The following is a 24619-nucleotide window of genomic DNA, read 5'->3' as shown; positions in this document are numbered from 1 at the left end:
CTTGCATCCTCTATATTAAGCATTTTGGCTGTGGACATAAAATGGGGAAATGCTGTAAGGACCAGTATTATGGAATAAAACAAACTCTTGATTTTATGCTTTAGCTTTGAGGTTTGGATTCTTGATCACCTTCCAGTTAAGCATGACTTTCTGATTGGCTGCTGCTGCTCCAGTGGACTTTGGCCTATGTGTAATGTTTGAGCTTAGAACCACTTCTGGCAGAATGATAGAGAAATCAGATTTGATGTTTATATAAAAACACAGGCAGCAGCTTCACACATCTTGGGATAAACAAAAAACAACAAATTTCACCTGCTTGCTCTTCCACCCCTTCTTCTTTTGAATAACTCTCACTATGAATACTTCACTATATATTGTAGGCCTGATTTCAGTATGTGTAAGCCTCCTCCCTCATGCTGAAATGAGCTATTAAAAGGTGCAAGAGTCATAAACAGATTTCTCTGGATAAGACAGGGCCCATACTAAGTTCATACATGTTAACAAATTACCACACACTTGTACAATTTAGTAAATGAGATCAAATGTGAGCTGTTCGCAAGATACTGACAGTCTTAAATAAGACAGCTTCATACACTGATAGAAAATTATCCCCTCTAGATGCTGGAGATGGTACCGGTTAGGAAAGTCAATGGAAAGGAAAGAGAAATAAAAATGTCCATCCATTTTCCCCCCCAACTACAACATTCAGCAAATCATCTTAAGGAGCATAGCTAATTTGACCATACGTCCCATTTTGAATGGGACCGTCCCTTTTTAAGCTCACCTGTCCCGTTGTCCCCACACACAGTTCGAGATACCGAGATGTCCCAATTTCGGAAGGGGCGGGAGAGGCGAGCTAAACACAAGCCACCACTGCCTATTTCTCCAAGCTACCGCAGCATCTGGTCAAGAACTTCCTCTCCACCGTCAGAATTGATGTCGGGGTGGGGGGAGACTTGTGCAGTCGCTGCATGAAGATGATCTGCTAATGCGGCAGTGGCTTGGAGAAATAGGCGGCACTTAGGGGGGGGCAGGAGAAAGAAAGACAGAAAGGGGGGCAGGAAAGAGAAAGACAAAGAAAGGGGGAGCCGGAGAGAGAAAGAAAGACAAGGGGGGCAGGGAGAGAGAAAAAAAAAAGACAGAAAAATGAAAGAAAGGATGCACAGTCAGAAGGAAGTACAACCAGAGACTCATGAAATCACCAGACAACAAAGGTAGGAAAAACGATTTTATTTTCAATTTAATGATCAAAATGCATCAGTTTTGAGAATTTATATCCGTGTCTATATTTTGCACTATATTTAATGGGCTCCAGGGGGAGGGGGGGTCCTGGCCTATTTTGAGGAAAAAAATAAATGGTCACGTTTAGCATTGCTGAGTTATTATCTTGGCTGGATTTTATGAAGCAGTAAAAGCTAGACCATCTTCCAGGACATGAGCACACGTCAAAAGCACCCAACAACAAAAGCTATAATTTGCCCAGATCTGACTGTGTGGGTTTTTTTCCCTTACATATATTCACTCCTCATAAAGAAAAACACTTGACATTCCTTTCTCTTCACCAGCAGTAGCATAGTCACAAATGGGTTCAGACTCACCCAGCAGTGGTGCATCCTTACAGAAGGCAGGGATCCCCAAGCCCCACCAGCTGAAGACTACCCTAAGCTCCCTCCAGCACAGCTCAGCAGTAGACACACCCCTAATCTGAGGCACAAAGGAGTTGACCCAGTAGGGGAGTTGCAGGGTTTTGTTGTTGTTGTTTTGCTGGGGTTGCAGGACTCGCAATCGGGAGAGGAGGGTTGTTGGACCCACAATCGGAAGGGGAGGGAGGCAACTCACGGCAATCTTACTTTACTGCAGGAACAAGGCCCTTTACCGCTCCCGAAGGGCAGTGAAAATACTTGTTCCCAAAACCCACAGCAAACGGGCCAAATTTTTTTATTGTTCATGCAGGTTTGCTGCAGGAAACAGTCACCATGTTATTCTCTACCACTGGTCACTACCTGCATCCCTTTCCTACCACATAATCACTCATACATATCCTGAGATACATTTCTACCACAACTATCCTTCCCCTCTCTACACGGTATTCGCTATGCAGGCAAACTGGGAAAATCCCTTCTCTTCAGAATCACAGGTCTTTGGAACGACCTTACTAACCTGCTGCGGAACCTGGGCTCCCTCCAATTATTCCGCAAGCAACTGAAAACCTGGCTTTTCACTAAAATGTAATTCTATCCCCCCTTACTCTTCTCTTCTATATATAAGTTCATGTAAACCTTTTTTTCCTTCTCTTCCTATATTTTAAGTTCTTGTAAACCGTGCCGAGCTCCACATCCGTGGAGATGATACAGTATATAAACGTAAGGTTTAGTTTAGTTTAGTTTCAAGCAGGTCACCACCACCTCCTCCTACCTCCCCCCCCCCCCCTTCAGATGCAAATGGAGGAACGAGGACAAAGGCCATTATAACATACTGTCATGTGTACACTTTTCACTGTAGTCCTTTGCTGCCTGGTAAACAGATTAAGTAGATTTGGGGGACTGTTTGTGAGTCAGGCCACTCAGCTAAGTTAAATATTGCACTCTGTATGTACTATAAAAAGAGGGTTTACAGATACTATTATGCAAGCATTACACTGGAAAATGAGACTTCTGATTATAATTCTTAAAAAAATGAGTAATTTTACTGCAAAAGTTTTATGGGCTTCCCCCCCCCCCAAAAACAAACAAACAAACAAACAACACAAAACAACACAAAAACAAACCTATTTTGGTATATGGTAATCTGCTAATAGAAAATAAACCAAGCCACTGATTTTACTCACTATCAACCATTTCAGAATGAGCCAGGAAAGCCAAATAAAAATAATACAACCTATGAACACACGTGCAACAGGGATTTAGTTTTTATTAGCAGCTGTCTTTTTTCCCCATGCCACAGTAACAAAATTTAAATGGTTCCTGAGAAATCATGTGTCAGGAAGCACAAATGCATTATCAGCTTCTTTCCAATAGCAGCTGTTCCTGTTAGTAACTACACCACAACAGTGAAATCAATCATGCCATGACAGTACAGAGCACAAACGTTGCTACACACAAATTACGGCCATTCAGGTACACAATATTAATTAGTAGTACAAATGAAGCAGTAGATGCATCTTTACCAGCTGCGTCTTGAGGCTTCTTCCTTTGGTGATTTGCATTCAATTCTTTGCAGATAGGGACACATTTTGCTGGATTCCAGCCCTCAAGGACTGGAGTTGCCCACCCCTGGGGTAAGGGAACTCTCAGGACTAAGAGAAGCAGCAGAAGGAAAGGGGACAACACTTGAGTAGTTGAAAGCATAGGGTCACTTGACTATCTGTATATGTTTATCCTTCAGGCCCTGAGTAGTAGAGACAGCTACTGGGATACTTTTACTTTTCATTTTCTGCTTGCTCAGTGTCACAGCTGAAAAGACAGCTATGACAGATTCTAGCAGATTATTCAGGCTCAGTCACTGCTGTGGCTCCAAAGGGCACTGAATAGACACAGCTTATCAAGATTTCCTGGGTTGGGTCACCCCAATGATATCAGGAGATGTCCTTCTCCCAATAATTCCTGGCCTCCACCTGCTCCAATTAGACCTCTCCTCTTATGCTCCACAACTCTGATCATACAGAGTACTTGTGTAGAGGGCAAAATTTACATATTCAAGTAATTTGATTCAGGCAATTTTAGGCTTGAAATTTGCACAGACTGCTACCCAGCTGGATTACACTTAATATGGCCATCCAAACTGCTCCCATCATTTTTCTGCTCCGTTCGCTTTTTGTCCGGCTAACTTTGGCTGTACACAATATTTATATGGACAGTTACCTGGATGAAAGGGGTAAATATTTAAAGGAATGACTTATGCAGGTAAAAGTCAACTTCATAATTCATAAATCTTTAGACTATAGACCTCTTAAGGTTAGAGTAATGTATACAGCTACTGCCAGTGCTGCTACTTTAGCAAGAAAAGCACAGTTACTTACCGTAACAGGTGTTATCCAGGGACAGCAGGCAGATATTCTTAACGCATGGGTGACGTCACCGACGGAGCCCCGGTACGGACACTTTTAACTAGAAAGTTCTAGTTGGCCGCACCGCGCATGCGCAAATGCCTTCCCGCCCGACGGAGGAGTGCGTGGTCCCCAGTTAAGGTAAGCCAGCTAAGAAGCCAACCCGGGGAGGTGGGTGGGACGTAAGAATATCTGCCTGCTGTCCCTGGATAACACCTGTTACGGTAAGTAACTGTGCTTTATCCCAGGACAAGCAGGCAGCATATTCTTAACGCATGGGTGACCTCTAAGCGAACAGAGAGGGAGGAGGGATGGTTGGCCATTAGGAAAATAAATTATGTAACACAGATTAGCCGAAGTGTCCATCCCGTCTGGAGAAGGTATCCAGACAGTAGTGAGTAGTGAACGTGTGAACTGAGGACCAAGTGGCAGCCTTGCAGATTTCCTCGATGGGCGTGGAACGGAGGAAAGCCACAGAAGCAGCCATAGCTCTGACCCTGTGGGCCGTGACAGCACCTTCCAGTGAGAGACCGGCCCGAGCATAAAAGAACGCAATGCGGGCAGCAAGCTAGTTGGAAAGCGTCCGTTTAGAGACAGGACGAAGGACAGAAAGAGCTGAGGAGACGAGCGGTGAGCCCTGGTACGGTCAAGGTAGTATGCAAGGGCACGCTTACAGTCCAGCGCGTGCAACGCCTAATCCCCAGGGTGAGAATGGGGCTTAAGGAAAAAGACAGGCAACACAATGGACTGGTTGAGGTGGAAGTCCGAGACCACCTTGGGAAGGAATTTAGGATGGGTACGCAGAACCACCTTGTCATGGTGAAAAACAGTGAAAGGTGGGTCGGCAACCAGTGCATGCAGTTCACTAACCCTCCTGGCAGAGGTGATGGCAATGAGGAAAAGCACCTTCCACGTAAGAAATTTGAGCGAAGTTGTGGCAAGAGGCTCAAAAGGAGGTTTCATGAGGGCGGACAAAACTACATTCAGGTCCCAGACGACTGGAGGAGGCTTCAGAGGTGGTTTGACATTGAAGAGGCCTCTCATGAACCGGGAAACCAGGGGATGAGCCGTGAGAGGTTTTCCGAGGATAGGCTCATGAAACGCAGTGATGGCACTGAGGTGGACTCTGATTGAGGTAGACTTGAGGCCAGCGTCGGACAGAGAGAGCAAATAGTCCAGTACAGTTTCCACCGCCAATGAGGTGGGATCGTGGTGATGTAGTAGACACCAAGAGGAGAACCGGGTTCACTTCTGATGGTAACATTGGAGGGTGGCCGGTTTCCTGGAGGCATTTAAAATACGACGGACAGGCTGAGACAGATTGTCTAGAGAGGTCAGCCCGAGAGAAACCAAGCTGTCAGGTGGAGCGAGGACAGATTGGGATGTAGTAGAGACTGATGCTGCTGTGTAAATAGAGTAGGAAACACAGGAAGAGGAATGGGCTCCCTGGAGCTGAGCTGAAGCAGGAGGGAGAACCAGTGTTGGCGAGGCCACCGAGGGGCGATGAGAATCATGGTGGCTCTGTCCCTGTGGAGTTTGAATAACATCCGCAACATCAGAGGCAGTGGAGGAAAGGCATAGAGGAACCGATCCGTCCAGTTGAGCAGGAATGCATCCGGGGCCAGACGATGAGGAGAGAAGAGTCTGGAGCAGAACTGGGGCAGCTGATGATTGTGAGGAGCTGGAAATAGGTCCACCTGAGGAGTGCCCCACTGAGCGAAGATGGAACGGAGTGTGGGAAGATCCAGAGTCCACTCGTGAGGTTGAAGGATGCGGCTGAGATTGTCAGCCAGGGAGTTCTGTTCGCCCTGGATATAGACAGCCTTGAGGAAGAGACTGTGGGCCGTGGCCCAGGCCCCTCCTGACAGAGGAGGGGTCCGAAGGGAAAAAATAGAAGAAAAACGAAAATTTACGCGAGCGGGAAGGCAGAAACTAGTTTTTCAACGGCCGTTGAAAACACATGCGTCTTCTTCGCTACGCGGAAACGAAGAAACTGGGGACCACGCACTCCTCCGTCGGGCGGGAAGGCACTCGCGCATGCGCGGTGCGGCCAACTAGAACTTTCTAGTTAAAAGTGTCCATACCGGGGCTCCGTCGGTCACGTCACCCATGCGTTAAGAATATGCTGCCTGCTTGTCCTGGGATAAAAGTTATTACATAGAACCAAGTGTCCTTTGACATGTGGGACTGACAACATAATGTGGAAAAGTGCAAAGTAATGCATTTAGGCAGTAAGAACAAGGAATACGAATATAGAATGTCAGGTGCAACTCTGGGTAAGAGCGAACAAGAAAAGGACCTGGGTGTACTGATAGATAGGACCCTGAAACCGTCTGCACAATGCACGGCAGCAGCAAAGAAAGCAAATAGAATGTTATGCATGATAAAGAAAGGAATCACAAGTAGATCGGAGAAAGTTATAATGCCGCTTTATAGAGCAATGGTCAGACCACACTTGGAATACTGTGTCCAACATTGGTCTCCCAACCTAAAGAAGGATATAAAAATGCTGGAGAGGGTGCAGAGACGAGCAACGAAGCTAATAAATGGTATGGAGAACTTGAAATACGAGGAACAACTCAAGAAACTGGGACTGTTCTCCCTTGAGAAGAGGAGACTGCGAGGGGACATGATTGAGACTTTCAAAATCCTGAAAGGCATCGACAAAATAGGGCAGGAAAATAAATTATTTACATTGTCCAACGTGACACGGACAAGAGGACATGGACTGAAGCTAAGGGGGGACAAATCCAGGACAAATAGGAAGTTCTGCTTCACGCAGCGAGTGGTGGAGACCTGGATTGCTCTCCCAGAGAAGGTTATTACGGAATCCACCGTTCTAGGATTCAAAAGCAAATTAGATGCACATCTCCTTACGAGAGGCATAGAGGGATATGGGTGTCTAAAACTACATCAGGTGTTCACCTGACTGGGCTTCCGCGTGTGCGGATCGCCAGTCTCAATGGACCATGGGTCTGATCCGGAGATGGCAGTTCTTAGGTTCATAGCAGTTAAAAATGGTTATTTTATCTTTCCTCCTTAGGGTGTTGATTAACTTCTCTCCTGCAGGATTGTTGCAGTTTTTCAAGTCTCACTGCATCTGGGTAAGTAGAACAGAAATTTCAGTAATCATGCCATGGCTTTCTGCATGGTATGCTGTAAGGTCTGCAGTTTGTCATTATATAGTGGGTCCTCAAACCTGATTGGCTAGGGCTTGAGGTGATTGAGACAGGAGAGTCCACCGGTCACAAATTCAAATATTGACGAAGAAAGCCAAAGCGTAATGGCTGAAATGTTTGTTCTACCTATCTAGATGCAACGATCATGGTACCAGCTGCAGAAGCCTAAGAGTACATAGTCCAGCTTTATGGGGGAAACTGCTTTCAAATTTTTGACCAACAGACTTTCCTGCCTCAATAACCTCGAGCCCCAGCCAATCAGGTTTGCGGACCCACTATATATATATATATATATATATAAAAGACAAAATGTAGACCTCACAGCATGATGACTGAAATGTTGGTTCTATCTACCCAGATGTGACAAGACCTGGGAAACCGCAACAATCATGACACCAGGTGCGGAAGCCAAAGAGAGCCATTCTCTCAAGCAATCTCACATTACACCCTCCAAAATAACAAAATAATTAAATGACCCTATATAATCCACAAGCTCAAAGGTGATTCCCCCCCCCCACCGCACAAATCAAAATATAGTGTTTCTGTTATTGTTCTGATTAAGTGCCCCTCAAACATGTTTAGAGCTATTTTGCTTTGAAAAGAGCTTTCTGCAGATGCTAGTAGCATATTGGTGATGCTGGCAGAAAAGAAACCCCAGCAAATTCTTTTGTCACTTCTACCACACATAAAGCATCTTTACAGATCAAACAGCCACTAAAAGCAACAAGCTTGCAGACACATGGGTTGCAGACTCACTGGCCAACCAAGATGACAATCTCCTGCTGACTAAAGAAGTAACAAGTAGTGTGACGCTAAGTGTAATTCTATAAAAGAAAGGCACACTTTATAGAATCATGCTTAGTGATGCCTAAAGTGGGCTTAGGCATCGGTAGAAGTCCTAACCTTAGGCACACCCTATTTATTCCAGTGTTTTCTTGGCCTAAATGAGTGCACTTAAGTCCAAAACAGGCACCTACATGAAAAAAACATGCCCACGGGCCATCCTCTAACCACACCTACTTTCAGATAGGTACTTTGGATTAGGTGCTTCTCTCAAAGTGGTACTGTATATACTCGAATATATGTTGATCCGAATATAAGTCGAGACCCCCCATTTCCCCCCCAAAGGTGGAAAAGTGGTTGACTCGAATATAAGTTGGGCGGCTTAATATTCAAGTATCCTGCCCTGCCAGGTTCTGCACTCAGCCCCTTCCCTCCCTGCCCTGCACTCAGTCCCATTCCGTACCAGGCTGTGAATCAAGCCCCCCTCCATGCTAGGCTCTGAACACTGTCCCTCCTTCCTTCCCTGTACACTCTTCCCCCTAAAAAGAGCCAACCGCATCAGTGATGTCACAATAGCTTGATTGTCCCGTACTCCCCTCTGCCCTCTAACCCAGCCAGCAGATTAGCCCTTCCCCTTAACTTAAACCACCTAGTGGTAGGCTGGGACAGGAGGGATCCCTCCAGTCTCCTGCCCCCACCGACACTAATAATTACCATCCTCCCTCCTTCATGTACCTATTCCCTGGTAGTCCAGTGTGTATCCTGCGCTGAAATTCTCCAGAAGATTGTAAATGTAGTAGCCAGCAGCGCACCCGGGCCAGCACACAGCAGTGAGCTTTTCGTGCTGCCACCCAGCCCTGCATCGCTCCTTGATAGGCTGCTGCGAGAACTGCAAATCCCACGAGAACTTGTGGCAGCCTATCAAGGAGCAGTGCAGGGCCGGCCAGTAGCACGAAAAGCTCACTGCTGCGTGCCAGCCTAGGTGCGCTGCTGGCTACTACATTTACAATCTTCGGGAAGATTTCAGCATGGGATACACGCTGGACCACCAGGGAACAGGTATGCGAGGGAGGGTGATAATTATTAGTGTCGGCCGGGGCAGGAGACGGGAGGGATCCCTCCTGATCCGGCCTAAGGCAGGCCTACAGGAAGTCCGGGAGGGTTTCAGATGGTCACTGGGGGATGACCCGAATATAAGGACCACCATTTTTGAGCCAATTTTTTGGCCCAAAAATCCCCGTTTATATTCGAGTATATACGGTAAGTCCCTTCAGGGATTCAAGAAAAGGTTAGATAAGTTCCTGCTGGACCAGAACATACGCAGGTAAGGCTAGACTCAAATAGGGCACTGGTCTTTGACCTAAGGGCCGCCGCGTGAGCAGACTTCTGGGCATAATGGACCACTGGTCTGACCCAGCAGCAGCAAATCTTATGTTCTTATATTCTTATGTTTACCATCCAATTAGGTATTTATGGATTTTTTTACAATATGTTTATTTATTTAAAAAATTTCATACCGTTTTATTCCAAAACGGTTTACAATAAAATTACATACATAAAATATTGAAACAGGTCAGAACAGATAAAAACAAAAGCAGAAAAATTAAATCCTTACAATAGGTCAAATGCTCAAAGAAATGCATCAACAAATAATTGCATTTTCAGCAATTTCTTAAATGAACTCCTATCCCCACATTTCCGAATTTGACATTCTATTAATTGTTTATTCTTAGATGATCATCCCTCAATGTAAATCAGTGTTTGTAATTATAGAATTCAGGTCTGTTTTTTATACTCCTAGTTCACATGGAAAGTGACATCAGATCTTGCTGCCTATTCTCTTAAATAAGAGTTGCCATACTGGGACAGACTGAAGGCCCAGTATCCTGTTTCCAGCAGTGGCCAATCCAGGTCATAATTATCTGAAAAGATTCCCCCCCCCCCAAAAAAAATAAAAAACCACCACCAGATTTTATACTGCTTAGCCTAGAAAAAAAGCAGTGGATATTTCCAAATTTTTGTAGACTGGCTCACTAAGCTTACCTAAATTTCTAATCTTGGTTTATATTCCAGTCAAACATGTCAACAGGACTCATGCAAATAATTGAGATATCGAATAGAGAATGACACGGTGACAAAATTCATCACCGTTCCCGTCCCCGCGGATAACCGCAGGGGAAATAATCCCATGTCATTTTTTAGTGTCTATTTCAGCCTCAGTCCTTCTACACCAGCATTCTTTAAAGCAAAGCTTGTGGGTCAGTGGTTGTAGCCATTCATACTCCGATTCTTCCCTCTCTCCTTAAAGAATGGCATGAAGATGGTTTACCGCGGTTATTTGCGGGGACGGGAACGGTGATGAATTTTGTCACCGTGTCATTTTCTAATATCGAACTCTATACTCTTAAGCTCTCAGATGCCTGCACTGATCAATCAAAGTTTTTTTTTAATCAGTATAAGCAGGAATATGGTATCTTTCATCAAGCTAAGAGTTAAGCTAAGAATTTCTTAAAAAAGTGCTTAATGCTTTGTGAAAAGACAAATCATAAAGTGTCGAATGTATCATGCAACTATAAAGCTAGAAGCCCAGCACTTATCTTATTGTTCATTGTCGGCGCTTCTGCTGAATGTACGTAGCCTCTAATGGTTTGTAGCCCTACAGGATCTGTTTCGCCTTCAGAACGGCTTCTTCAGGGGTCTAATTTAATTTTAGCTACAAATCAAAAAAATAAGGAAAAACCAATATACAATTATTCAAACATTACTCAGAGTTACTCACTGTGCAGCTAAGCTTCGGTTATAAAGCAAAATGGCGCTGGCATCTAACAAACGCCACGCATGCTCTATTATACTCTACTACTCTGATGTCACTCTTAACTTAGAGCATGCGTATTAAACATCTTGATAAACTTACTTAAATTAAACCTAATGAAAACTAATCAAGAAAACGATTTAATGCACTACATTTTTCAAAAAAAAACCAAAAAAACAAAAACAACAACGAACACCAATCCACTGTCGTGTTTAATCCCTTTGAAGTTGACCAATCAGGGTTTGACAGAGGGCTTGTTAACACAGAGAGAGCATAGATTTTTGAAAAAGCACCGATCACATCAATGTTCTACGTCTTGCCAAAAATACACAAACGTCTAGAAGATCCTCTGGGAAGACCAATAATGTTTATTGATGAGTTCTTGAAACATGAAGCTTTAAAAACAGATTCTTATATACAAGATTCCAGAGATGTGATGGTCAAATTAACTGATATCCGCAGTGAGTTATTTCCGTTTATATTAGTTTCTTTCGATGTGACATCAATTCCCCAGGAAGAAGCGATGAAGATTATCAATACAATTTTTGAGAAAAGAGAAAGACCACATGCTATTCCTACTACTTTTTTGTGAAATCTAGCAAGGATATCTATGAAAGAAATTTTTTTTCTTTACAATAAGAATTATTATAGACAAAAGAAAGGAGTAGCAATGGGGGCGGTGTTTGCCCCCTCAGTTGCAAACTTATACATGGCAGATTTTGAATCAACTTGGATTAAGCATTCACCTTTCGGGACTTGTTTACATAGTTGGTTCCGATACATCGATGACATATTAGTACTGTGGAAGGGCAATGAAAAAGATCTACACAGTTTTTTGGTCTGGCTGAACAGCTGTAACATAAATATAACTTTCACGATGAATTTTTCAAACACACAGCTAGTGTATTTGGATTTATTAATTATCCAACAAGAGGATCACTTTGAGTTTGACATTCATATCAAACCCACAGACAGAAACACGTTTCTGGACTATCGTAGTTGTCATCCAGTTAGTCTCAGAAGGAACCTTCCTTTTTCTCAGTTCCTACACTTAAAAAGAAACTGTTCAACCAAAAGGAGTTTTAAATTACGATCAAAATCTTTGAAACAGAAATTAGAACAACGTGGTTATCCTCAAAATGTTTTAAGAAAAGCTTTGAAACGTGCCAAATATTATCAAAGAGATTGGTTACTACAAAAAAAGTCCATAATGAAGAAGACCAGGATGATGGCACTTTTACATGCGTGCTTCATTACTCAACACGAGGGAACGAAATAGCTAACATTTTGAGAGAAAACCGGAAAATTATACAAACTAACTATCTTTCATGATTCACAACTACGTATAGCTTTTTCACGAGATAGGAATTTGAAAGACATCTTATCTCCTACCATTTGTGATATTGAGAAACAAATCCAAGTTTTACCACAAGGTTTTTTTAAATGTGGGATATGTGCAATATTTACAGAATTACAGTATCCCAGAAAGAATTTGTTAATCCCACTGATGGGAACACATATAGAATCAAGCATTTTTTAACTTGTACGTCTGACTACATCATTTAAGTGATTTCTTGTCCATGCAACAAATGGTATGTGGGAATGTCCACAAGACCGTTCAAGACAAGAATGGCAGAACACAAATCAAGTTTAAAATGTGAAAAATCCAATGCTCCTTTAGTAGAGCACTGCACATTGATGAAACATAAATTTTTGGACTTGAAATGTTTTTGTATTGATAAAGAAACACAGAACATCAGAGGGGGTGACAGACGACGATTACATCAGAGGGAATCCCGTTGGATTTTTAAACTTGGCACCTTAAAACCAAGGGGATTAAACACGACAGTGGATTGGTGTTCGTTTTTTTGAAAAATGTTTTAGTGCATTAAATTGTTTTCTTGATTAGTTTTCATTAGGCTTAATTTAAGTAAGTTTATCAAGATGTTTAATACGCATGCGCTAAGTTAAGAGTGACATCAGAGTAGTAGAGTATAATAGAGCATGCGTGGTGTTTGTTAGATGCCAGCACCATTTTGCTTTATAACCGAAGCTTAGCTGCAGTGAGTAACTCTGAGTAATGTTTGAATAATTGTGTGTTGTAGAGTTTCACAAGTTTAATATTGGTTTTTCCTTATATTTTTTTGATTTGTAGCTAAAATTAAATTAAACCCCTGAAGAAGCCGTTCTGAAGGCGAAATGGGTTCCGTAGGGCTACAAACCATTAGAGGCTACGTTCATTCATCAGAAGCACCGACAGTGAACAATAAGATAAGTGCTGGGCTTCTAGCTTTATAGTTGCATGATACATTCGACACTTTATGATTTGTCTTTTGCACAAAGCATTAAGTACTTTAAGAAATTCTTAGCTTAACTCTTAGCTCGATGAAAGATACCATATTCCTGCTTATACTGATTAAAAAAAAACTTTGATCGATCAGTGCAGGCATCTGAGAGCTTAAGAGTATAGAGTTCGATATACTTTGATCTCGATTATTCGCATGAGTCCTGTTGACACGTTTGTCTTATAATATAGAGGACTCAGTCCATTGTGGTATATTCAGTGTTGTTCAATATATTCCAGTCATCCTTTTTTCTTCCTCTTTTTTTTTTTAAGAGGGGGTCGGGGTCAGGTCACCTCGGTTTATATTCGGATCAGTTTATATTCAAGTATATAGGTATAACTGCCCAAAAGATCTGACAGCTGAAAAGTATTCTTAGAATTTGCATATTTTTTTGCAGGCAAAACCAAAACAATTTTAGATGGGTACAAGATACAATTTTCAGTCAAATCGATTTACCCTAAGAGTATGATACCTCTAACACACTGGGTTCTCAAACCTGTCCTGGGGGACTCCCATCCAGTCCGGTTTTCAGGGCATCCTTAATGAATATTCATGAGAGAGATTTGCATATATTGGAGGCAGTGCATGCAAATCTCTGTTATGAATATTCACTGACCTGAATGGCTGGTGGCCTCTAGGTCAGGTTTGAGACCCACTGCTCTTACAGGTTCCAACTATTCCTGCCATGAGCATCTACTTTGCTCTTATAATTAATCAGTTATCAGATACTTTCTATAAAATATGCACAGAACACAATTAAATTGCTAGGTATTATATTTTAATTATTTAAGCAGTCAATACTTCTACTTACTAAGATGCAACAATTTCCAGATGTAACTTGAGATGGGCCACATGACTGCAATCTTTGATTGCCATCCAAAACCCCGCCCATGATCCAGGTACTTTCCAAAAGGTGGGATTAAATCAATGAGGTAAATATCAGACAAGGATATGCATTTGTTTCAATTTTTTTAAGCACAAACATAACTTATACACATTTTCTATGTGCACCGTTATATTTTTCATTGCACATTGCCTCAAACACTCTCTTCTGACCAGAAGGGAGCTTAAGAAATAACTAAAATTTAAAAAAAATGTATTAGACATGTAAACAAAAAAGGAAAATTAGACAAAAAAATACTAATGTTTCTTCTGCACACCCCTAAAAATCTAATTGAAATAGTACCAACTAGGCAGGGGATGATACATCATTTCTTCGATATGAATAGGTACAATCACAATTTTGTAGGTCTTTGTTCATCAGGCAGTGAATTAAATTAATCCCACCAGAAAGGAAATTTCCTAACCCATCCCAATACATACACAGTGAAAGTGGCCATTCTACACCAAGTGAACTTCTCAAATATTGCCAGGACTGTTCAACCAGGACATACAGTTGGTCTAAAACACTGTATTCCCTTCCAGCCTTTGAGGGCCATTTACAGGTCATACTTTCAGAATACCCACCATGAATATGAATTAAGTACACTTGCATACAACAGGTAAAGTATGCATGCAAATACCTCATATATATTCAATAGGAGTATTCTGAAACTCCAACCTATTTCTGGCTTCTGCAGGAATGTCCGAGTACCACTGGTCTTGAAGAGGCAACCCAGTTCACTTTTCAGGCGATACTTTCTAATATTTCATTACAGCCAAATAAGTTATTCCCTCTTTAAATTAATGTCTGCTTTCAGAACACACATACTGAACACCTGATATTACAGATGAGACTGCATGCACACATTAACATGACCAGTCTGTGGCTGTCTCCTTTCACTATACACAACAGGAACACAACTGGACAAATAAGAGCTATTTCATTCACTTGAAACATCTATAGATGAGATCGTCAAGAAGAACTTCAGTCTTTTTATATTTTATGGGGGGGTTTTCTGGCGGGAAAGTTGGCCAAACGGAGACTATCCTTTCAAGGCTTGAAGAGCAATTTCATCTTCATCTTTAAAGGCTAATGGTGTCCGTTCTCACTGAAATGAGACAACAGCATATCATACATGATTCAGGAACTGAAAATAATTCCAACCAGATGCACTGCACTGTTTCTACTTGGGGAGGGGTAGAGACCTGGTATCTTCAAATATACATACACATATATACATATATCACACATATACACACACCCTTTAATGTAAACAAACTCCTAAGGTTTTTGGGCGTGTACTTTCTGTTATTCTTTCTAGTAAGCAGAAAGATGGAAAGAATTATATATTTTTTTAAAAAATGCCCAGGTGCAGCATTACTCCAGAAAAGGAGAAAAATTCACTGAATTTGGTACACAGGAACAAAGACACTTCCAGTTTCAAAAACTAGAAATGCTGGGTCAGTAATTTTAGAGAAATGGACTTCCAAATAAATAATATTCATTATTTTCAAAACTTGCCTAGACCAGGTTATGTATTCTACAACTGTAATAGTTTTGTAGAAAAAACTACAGCTGTAGAATATTAGCCACCGCATTACTTCAGAAATCTCCACCTTTCTATGGCTGCTGTCTGTTACGAGGCATCAACTGTTTGGGAGAAGCTCAAAGCATTTTTTCCTGTGAAATATCTCTGAAGCATAGGGGAAGAGTTAGGTGCTACCTAACCAGCCTCCTAAATTCTTTGAAATTAAATAGCTTTTGATTATTTCCTATGTTTCTTCACAGATTGTGTTTGCCGCGGCTAAGCTTATTTTCGCAAAAAGCAAATTCGACCATGTCTCACCACTCCTGTCCAAGCTTCACTGGCTTCCAGTACCCTCCAGGGTCCTCTTTAAATGTGTCTGCTAAGCCTTCAAGATCCTACACAGCATCCTTCCTCCTGTTATTCCACTCTTTTGGAATTCCTCAAACCCTAATTCCACCAGATCCTCCCAAAAATTAAAACTATCATTCCCCTCTACAAAAGGTATATCCCGTGCAGGAAAACTAGGAACATCCCTCCCCTTTAGAACCACAGAACTATGGAACAATCTTACATCCCCGCTCAGAAATTCAAGCTCCCTCCAACTTTACCGCAAACACCTGAAAACTTGGCTCTTTTCAAAAATGTAACACCTCCCCCTCTCTGGCACCCTGGCCCCTCTATACCCTCTTAGTTCCTATCCCATAACCCTTCATTGGAGTTCCTTTCTATCCTAACTCTGTAAATCGTGCCGAGCTGGCGCGGTATACAAACCTAAGGTTTAGTTTAGTTTTCCGGATCAGGGCCTGCTGGTTGAGAAGGCCTTGTTCCACCATCTCCTAGAATGCTCGTTGAGCCCAGATGAAAGGAGTGACCCCTCCATCCCCTCCCCCACCCCCAAAGCTCCAGCACAGAGGTGACGCAGGAAGTTCCTTGGGGTACCAATAACCTAGGCAGAGAAGCTTCGCTTGTGTTGGGTCAAAATGTGGTGAATAACCCACTGGGTTTGGTGACCTCTCTTGATGGTTCCAGTGACGAAATGAGTAGATTCAGCAGGGATGTTTCATCTACAATTCTGAGGCAAAGTGTAGGATTATATCTGCTACCCTGGAGTCAAGTAGTTTGATACAGGCTTCGGGTACTTTGGTGCCAAAAGGCAATATCTCTGCCCTGATGATTAAACCAACTGTGGTCATACTGGATACAATCTGGTCAGCCCTAGTGCAGCTGGATACTTCAGTGACAAACTACAGAGGAACTTGCTGGAATTTCAAAGAAATAGGAATGGGCAAAGTTCATCAGGAGGAAAGAGCAGGATTATTGTTCAGGAGAGTGGAAAAGGGTAGAAAATGTTGTGATTAATGCATTTGCTCAGGATAGACTGTTTTCACATCCAAGGTTAGAGCTGATTGAAAAAAGTTTAAGATCTTTGAACCTGAGATTTGTGAATTTTTTTGAGTTACCAAGAAATACCTTGAAAAATATTTTAGTGATAATCCTTTCACTGGAATTAAATACTCTTGTGGCAGGATATTATTTTTTGCCAGTTAAACTGGGACAAAAACAACGAGAGAACTGACATTTCCAATGACAGTCTTGATGTATCAGCCATCCTATATAGATCAGTAGATGAAGAGACAAATAGGGCTACTTTGTTAGTAACCTTTGAATTTCAGCAAGATAAAAGAAAGAATATTTCCCTCTTCCTGTGAAACTATCACTGAAATGATTTTGTTTTTCATATATATACTGGTATTTGTCATTTCCATATTTCTGATCTGAAGAAGAGGTTACCCTTTGATAACTAATCATATAATGCAGTCAGTCCGATAAAAAAAGGTATTACCGTATTTTTCGCTCCATATGACACACCTGACCATAAGATGCACCCTAGATTTAGAGGAGGAAAACAAGAAAAAAAAACCCATTCTGAACCAAATTCTCCCTGCCAGACTTTGCACCCTGTCCCTCCTCCCTGCCAGGCTCTGTATCCTGTCCCCACCTCTTGTGGTCTAGTGGTAGGCTGGGACAGGGCAGGTGGAGACAGGGCACAGAGCAGTGCCTAGTGGCTGGCAGGCAGGTAGGGACAGGGCAGGCAGGGAAGTCTTTCTGCTTCCTGCTCAGCTTTGGAAAATGCACCTCTCTAATACCTTTACATTTTTATTTCCTCTTTTTAAATTTTTTAAAGCAATTCACATGTCCAGCACAAGGCCTCTTGCCTCAGCTGTACATTTGTTGTAAATTTAAATTAACATTTGTTGTAAATTTAAATTAGTGATTAATTTACTTCAATTCCAGCAGGAGGGCCCCCTTCCCCAGTATCTTTCTGCAGGGTACATCTCTGCAGGGCTGGGAAGCCTCCTGATTAATTTAATTCTGGCAAGAGGGCCCCCCTTCCCTGGTACCTTTCTGCAGGACACCCCCCCCCCCGTACATTCCTGCAGGACACTCCCCCCACCTGATACCTTGATGCAAACCTGGCGGTCCAGCGCTGCATTGGCAGCCTCCCCTACTTGGACAGCCACCCAAGTCCCCATCTGCCATGGCAGTGAGAGGCAGGCGCAAGCCCCGAGTGCGCCTGCCTGGTCTCGAGCTGCCACCCGAATGGTATCAGCTCGGTCCAGCGCTGCATCGGCAGGTTCCTCATCTGCGCCGGAAGTGAAAGGCAGGCGCGAGCCCCGAGTGCGCCTGCCTGGTCCCGCGAGTCTCGCGAGAGCCAACAGCACCATTTGGGCAGCGGCACAGGACCCTTTTGGGGGGGTGGAAAAAGTGCATCTTATGGAGCGAAAAATACGGTAACTTATTTCCTTTACGTTTTTGTTTTATTTCTATATATTATTATTACCTTGAAAAGTGGACTTAACTCAGCCACCACATCTTTTGACTCAAGCAAGATGCAGAAATCTATGCTGAATCCGTAAGTGACCTTCATATTGTTTACCTCTTTATTCAAGATTAAGATAGACCCCTATTTCTCTCTCTGGAGCTATTTCCCTAATGTGAATTCTTCTGCACTACTAGTGTGTAGACTATTTCCAAATGGAAGCTGCTGCATGTTGCAAGTTAGTAAACAATCTTTCAATAATCACGCATAACCGTAGTTGCCTTACCAGAACATTGTGCATCCCGTTTATTTAGAGCCTCAATTTAGTGCTCCTTGGTTTTACCACTGTACACGTCAAAACAGAGAGCTCTCTGTTTTGTACAATTAGGTTTTGAATAGGAAAATGTTAAGCCTTTCAATCTGCATGGCAAAGAATTTGCTTACCTCATTTATAGAACTTAATTTCAGTATCAACACAGTCGTAGAAGAGATCAGCCACTTCCTCAGGATCTAGGATTTCGGTGCTACTTAGGATCTCTTCCATAGCTTCCAGGCCTTGCTTTTCAAGATCTAACATGGTTTCCATTAATTGCTGACCTTGATCCTAAGGAGACAAACATTCCCAGTCTGTAAAAGAAATGTTCACAGAATACCAATTTCTGCCTCTCAGGCATGGCTTTATGAAATGCTGCACACAGTGTTTGATTTATCAAAAGTCTAATGTTTTTGCAACGTAAATGGTTTTCTTATCTTGGAAACTGCCTGTAGCATAATGTCTTTGAGAAAGGCAGGAATACAGTTTGCACGGCTTTCTCAAACATTATAAAGGTTAAATTTAACATGTCGCATGTACTACAGTTGCATCAACTAGTCAAGAAAGCAATACCACAGCTCATACAACCTCCTGCATTATCAATGATACGAAATGTCTAAATGCATTAGCAAACAGAAAAACCCATTACAATAAAGTCGCATGCATCAAGGGGAAAATCTTCCTAATTCAGGATCATCATCTGGTTCGTTATTTCAGGAGAACATGACCCAATCCTAATTTTGTCCCTTCATATATGAGCTTGTGGTTTTAAATTTTCACTGGGTCTATCAGACTTGCATCAAAAGAATGCTGTAACACCAGGACTGGATCAGCTAGACCTGGGATAACCCAAGCTAGCTTAGAAGCCTCTGATAGTTCTGCTGGTGTTTCTAAAGCTCTCTACAACACTCTCATACACACAGGGACAGGAGAAAGGTTCTTGAGGATGGGGCTAGAAGAAAGGAGGATTGGGGGCTCAAGAATCTGGTAGAAGAGCGAGGTTCTGCCACTAGGGAGAGATCTAGAGGAAGGAGGGGAAACAATCTGAAGCAGTGGAGTAGGAAGATGCAGAGATAATCTGGGTGAAAAAGAGGGAGATACAGGAGGCTGAGCAGAAGAGGGAAAGGAGTAGGTGGTTCTTTGATCTGGTGGGACGGCAAGAAAGGGGAGAAATAAGGAAGTTCTAAAATTTGAAGTGGAGAAAAGATGGGAGTTTACTGAATTCTATCAAATTTACCTAACCAATCAATTTGTTTTCTCACTGAGTGTCTCCAACTCCTGCCCTATGAAGTTTCTCTCTGCATCCCACAACCTCTGCTGAATATCTCCTCTTTCATGCCCAATCACTTTCTCAATTCCCCATCCTGAGCTAATACCCTCATATTCCTTAGCTAAGCCTCTCACATTCTCCCCCCTCCATTTCTCATCCCCTCTCTCAAACTTAGTCCCTCTTTTCACATTCACCTCCTCTGGTGCTTGAAGCCAGACTTAAGCCACAGTGAGCTCTACAGTGTCCTGCAATGAGAAGAACAAGCAGAAGAGAAGAACAAGGCCTGAGGCACAGCTCATTTCCCCTAATGCGGCTGGCTTGCATGGTGTTAACTGGAAAGGCAGGAGGAAAAGGAGTGAGAGAGACTATTAGCCAGGAAAAAAAAAGAAAAAAGACTTGAGAGGTGGGAGCAGGGGCATGATGTGCATGTACAATTATCTGGCTACCCGTTTGTCCTGGCTCCTAGTTTCTTGCAATTTTAGGGAACGGAAACTAGGGGATCCCCCCCTATAGCAAGTGCTGGATAGCTTCCTAAATATCTGATGACATCTTTGGCTTCCAACATCACAGATTAAAATGAAAAACTGATTCAGTTCCTCTAGGGAAATAGGGTAAAAATCTAAACAGGGATAAGTGTTTGGGTAGGGGGAATTGGGTACATAAAAGTATTAAGTCTGAGGTCAAAAGGAACTCTACCTTTTCACAGAAATCTCTGTGAACTTGGATAACTGTTCAAAATTTGTAAAGCATTATAGGGGGCATTAAAAAGACACACAGACATGATGAAGAGCAGTTTCCTCTCAGAAACCAGATTCACAAAAAATATAAAAACACGACATGTTATGAAATGCCATTATTGACTTTCCCTTATAAAGAAAAAAAACATTCACTGCACAAGATTATCTCCATGTTTCTCTTTACCTTCTCCTTTTCAAGGATGGATCGAGCCTCCTCATGTGCCCTGTACAGTTCATGCCTGCGGTCCGGTTTCTCCTGAAACCGTGGCACCCTCTTCACAGGATCTTCATCCCCAAAGTAAGGCGATTGTGCTTTAGGCACTGGTTTCACATTATCAACAAAGATGAAGGGCTTAAATATTGACCTTGGAGAGATGAAAAATTTCAATTTAGCAAGGAGAAAGTACATGGCACATTATGGATTGACTACGGATTATTCTTGTCAGCCGCAGGCAGTCAATGGTTTCTACGAAGTAAGCATAGAAAGCAAAAGGTGGAACCAAGTCCTGGACTTACAGGAGTTAAAATATCAATATTTATTGGTGTATATTAAAAATACAATAAAAATGTCATAAAAATCATATTATAAAAATCTGACTGATGGCAACAGTTATACAACATGAAAAAATAGTGCTGTATATAAAATAAACAGACCCTACATGGTCTGTGTTTCGGCAATGAATTGCCTTCCTCAGGGGTCCTTAGCACAGTGGACTGGAGGTTAAGCAGCCAATTGCATCATGAGATGTACTGTTGTATGAATCTTCTGACTGTGTGATGTTGGCCAAAAAAGTAAGCATCACTTGGTAGATTGTATGGAAATAGTTTTGCTACTCATTTTTTTTTTCTTTACTTGAAACAGTCTGATGAATATTGGCCTTGTAAGCAACCAGGAATAAGAAAAAGTAAGCAATGAAAACAAAGCATATTGGACAATAGTATTCTGCCTTTTCACAGCCAGAACTGAATTTCTGGAGGAAGGAGAGAGGCTCAATGTTAAGTTAACAAAGGTAGGAGACCAAACTTATTCGTCTGAACTGTACTAGTTTTACTCAGATTGACAAATGTCTGAGAACATGTAACAATTGTCATGCATTTGGGGAGAATATTTAAATACTGCAAACTATGTCAAGAACTTACCAATAACTAAACCATAGAAACATATGGAACAATTATATTTAGAAGATCTTGCGTGATAGTATCCCACAGCTTCATTTAAACTTGACCAGTCACAAAATTTCCTATAAGGATAAGGACTTTTATAACTGACTAAAATAATTTAGTATTTACTGTTCAACTTATGGCAAATATCTTAATCTCTATGAGTAAGAAACAATACACAAGAAAAATACAAAAACATTACAGGATGGGGGAAGCATTTCCTGGAGGGCGCAGTGATAGGAGACCAGGGAGTTGTTTGTGAGCTGTTTGCCTTCTGTTCCCCTGGAGTGTCTCTCCCGATACTGCAGTGCCTATTGCTAACAGGCACTGAAACTGGACACCCACAACATCGGGTCCTGCAGCCTGGGAGATAAGAAGTGCCTCCTCCTGTGGCATATCGGGGAAGCATTTCCTGGAGGGCGCAGTGATAGGAGACCAGGGAGTTGTTTGTGAGCTGTTTGCCTTCTGTTCCCCCGGAGTGTCTCTCCCGATACTGCAGTGCCTATTGCTAACAGGCACTGAAACTGGACACCCACAACATCGGGTCCTGCAGCCCGGAAGATAAGAAGTGCCTCCTCCTGTGGCATATCGGGGAAGCATTTCCTGGAGGGCGCAGTGATAGGAGACCAGGGAGTTGTTTGTGAGCTGTTTGTGAGCTGTTTGCCTTCTGTTCCCCCGGAGTGTCTCTCCCGATACTGCAGTGCCTATTGCTAACAGGCACTGAAACTGGACACCCACAACATCGGGTCCTGCAGCCCGGGAGATAAGAAGTGCCTCCTCCTGTGGCGCGGCCAAAGGGCGTGGCCGGAGGGGCAGGTCATGCCCCTTATGAGCCCCTTGAGAGCCTCTGGAGTGTGAACAGCTTTAAGTTAAGTTGAATTTAATTACCTAATTGTGCTATATGTTTGTTTCCTGATTGATATGGGGAAACGCAAGGGGAAACTTCGGGTCTCAACACCAGTTAGTGTTGGACCTATGGATAAACATTTGTTGTTACCAGGTTCCATGAGGTCAGTAGATAAACCTGACTCATTTTCAGGAGCTTCCCTGAGTTCTCCAGAGCGTACCCCTCCCCTCCCTCTTGATCTTCCCAGGAACTTGGAACCTACAGGTTCACAAGGGGCTTCTTTTGAAGCCTCCGACCTCCAACAAACTGCAGAGATTGTTTTTTCGCAGATGCCTCAAGTTTTTCCTGGAATAATTAATCAGTCAGAGGGGTTGGAAGAAAACCCAGAGGAAGTTATCTTAAAAGACTTGTGGACTTTGAATACGAGGATGGAGGTGATGTTAAGGAAAGTTACTAATCATGTTCAAGTTTTCTCCAATGAAGTTGTTGATAAATTGGGAAATGTAGATGCTAACATCGGGAATTTAGATCAACGTACGCTTTCTCTTGGAAAGCAGATAAAGAACTTACAGTCATCTATGGTGGCAGTAACAAAAGACTCCTTGAATATTCACTATAAGTTGGAAATGAGTGAGAATCAGGTTAGATCAAGGAATCTGAGATTAGTTAATTTCCCAGTGACTCACTTATTATCTCCTGAGATACTATTGAGAAAGTATCTCAAGGAGATATTAAGGGTCACTAATTCTGACACCATGATGTTCTCTAACTTCTTTTATATACCTCAAAAGAAAAAATTTCCAGTAGAAGGGGGAATGGATCAATTGAGTACTGTAGAAGTAGATTTAACAAAATTTCTTGAAGATTCTCAAGATTTGATCCAAACCCGGGCTACTCTCTTAATTACCTGTGTTAATGAACTAGATAAAACTTTAATGTTGAAGCTATATTTCCAGAATAGAGAGGCAAAATTCTGTGGAGATAAGGTCTTAATGTTCCCCTGATGTGGCAAGGGCTACTCAATATAGGAGGAAAGCTTTTTTGGCTTTACGTCCTAAAGTTCTTGAATTGGGTGCAACGTTTTTTCTTAAATTTCCCTGTAAATGTATTCTGCATCTTCAAGACAAAGATTATGTGTTTTGGGAACCTTCCCAATTAGAACTTTTTCTTAAAGGAAGGAAACAAGACTAATTACTAGCTTTCTTTAGTGGGGGGTTTATATAATAGCATCCTAAGAGGTATATAGGTTATTGAAGGGGGGTAAGTCTGTCCTTTTTTCTTCCTCCCTCCATACCTATTTTGTATTTTCTGTTAAGTTTATATGAATAATGAGATGTCTTTCTTCATTAGTGGGCTAGATGGATATGTGCCTAAGGACGAAAAGTTGGTTTTTGGATAGTGTATAATTTCTTTATAATCCATATCTTATTATGTTTGAATGAATGTAATAATGTTGAAAATACTCAATAAAAAAAAAACAAAAACAAACAAAAAAAAACATTACAGGATCATCAAATCCAATTATAAAAAAATACATTGATAGATGCTACATAAATCCTCTTTTCAAGAATGCTTATGACAGCAGCCTTACTATAACAGAAAAGAAAATCATAATGAGACAAAAGCAATGGGTATAGAGCAGAACTAGGATGCTTTGTTTTACAACCAAATATACACACATATTATATTCAAAGTTCTGGTGTCACCTCAGTAAGGACAACAGTGCCAGACATATTGTAAAGTTAGCACATAACCTTACAAAAAAAGCACTCAGAACCTTAACACAGTACACTTACACTTTATTCCCAGGACCCAAACACCTCCCAAACAACTTAGTAAAAAAAGGTAGTAACTGGGTGACCAGAGAATTGGATAGAGGCAGAGCACTAGATGTG

At 42.0% G+C, this 24619-nt stretch overlaps 1 protein-coding gene across 3 annotated transcripts in view; it reads right to left on the bottom strand.

The window, feature by feature from the left end:
- Positions 1–13368: 13368 nt before the first annotated feature.
- The window catches only part of SCRN1 (secernin 1), a 63669-nt gene continuing 52418 nt past the window's right edge, over positions 13369–24619 (bottom strand). For 2 of the 3 annotated variants that reach the window (XM_033930740.1, XM_033930741.1), the window contains exons 7-8: positions 20901–21081; positions 18842–19000 (exon numbers count right to left, since the gene is read on the bottom strand). In XM_033930740.1, the coding sequence (XP_033786631.1) occupies positions 18842–19000; positions 20901–21081 (340 nt within the window). Of the gene's footprint in view, positions 15156–18840; positions 19001–20900; positions 21082–24619 lie in introns of those variants that run through there. The other variant, XM_033930739.1, reaches the window with a different exon arrangement.

Source organism: Geotrypetes seraphini, chromosome 2 (genome assembly GCF_902459505.1).
Source record: "Geotrypetes seraphini chromosome 2, aGeoSer1.1, whole genome shotgun sequence".
NCBI classification, from domain to species: domain Eukaryota; kingdom Metazoa; phylum Chordata; class Amphibia; order Gymnophiona; family Dermophiidae; genus Geotrypetes; species Geotrypetes seraphini.
Note: the sequence above shows the minus strand (reverse complement) of the source record. Positions and strands in the feature narration are given on the sequence as shown.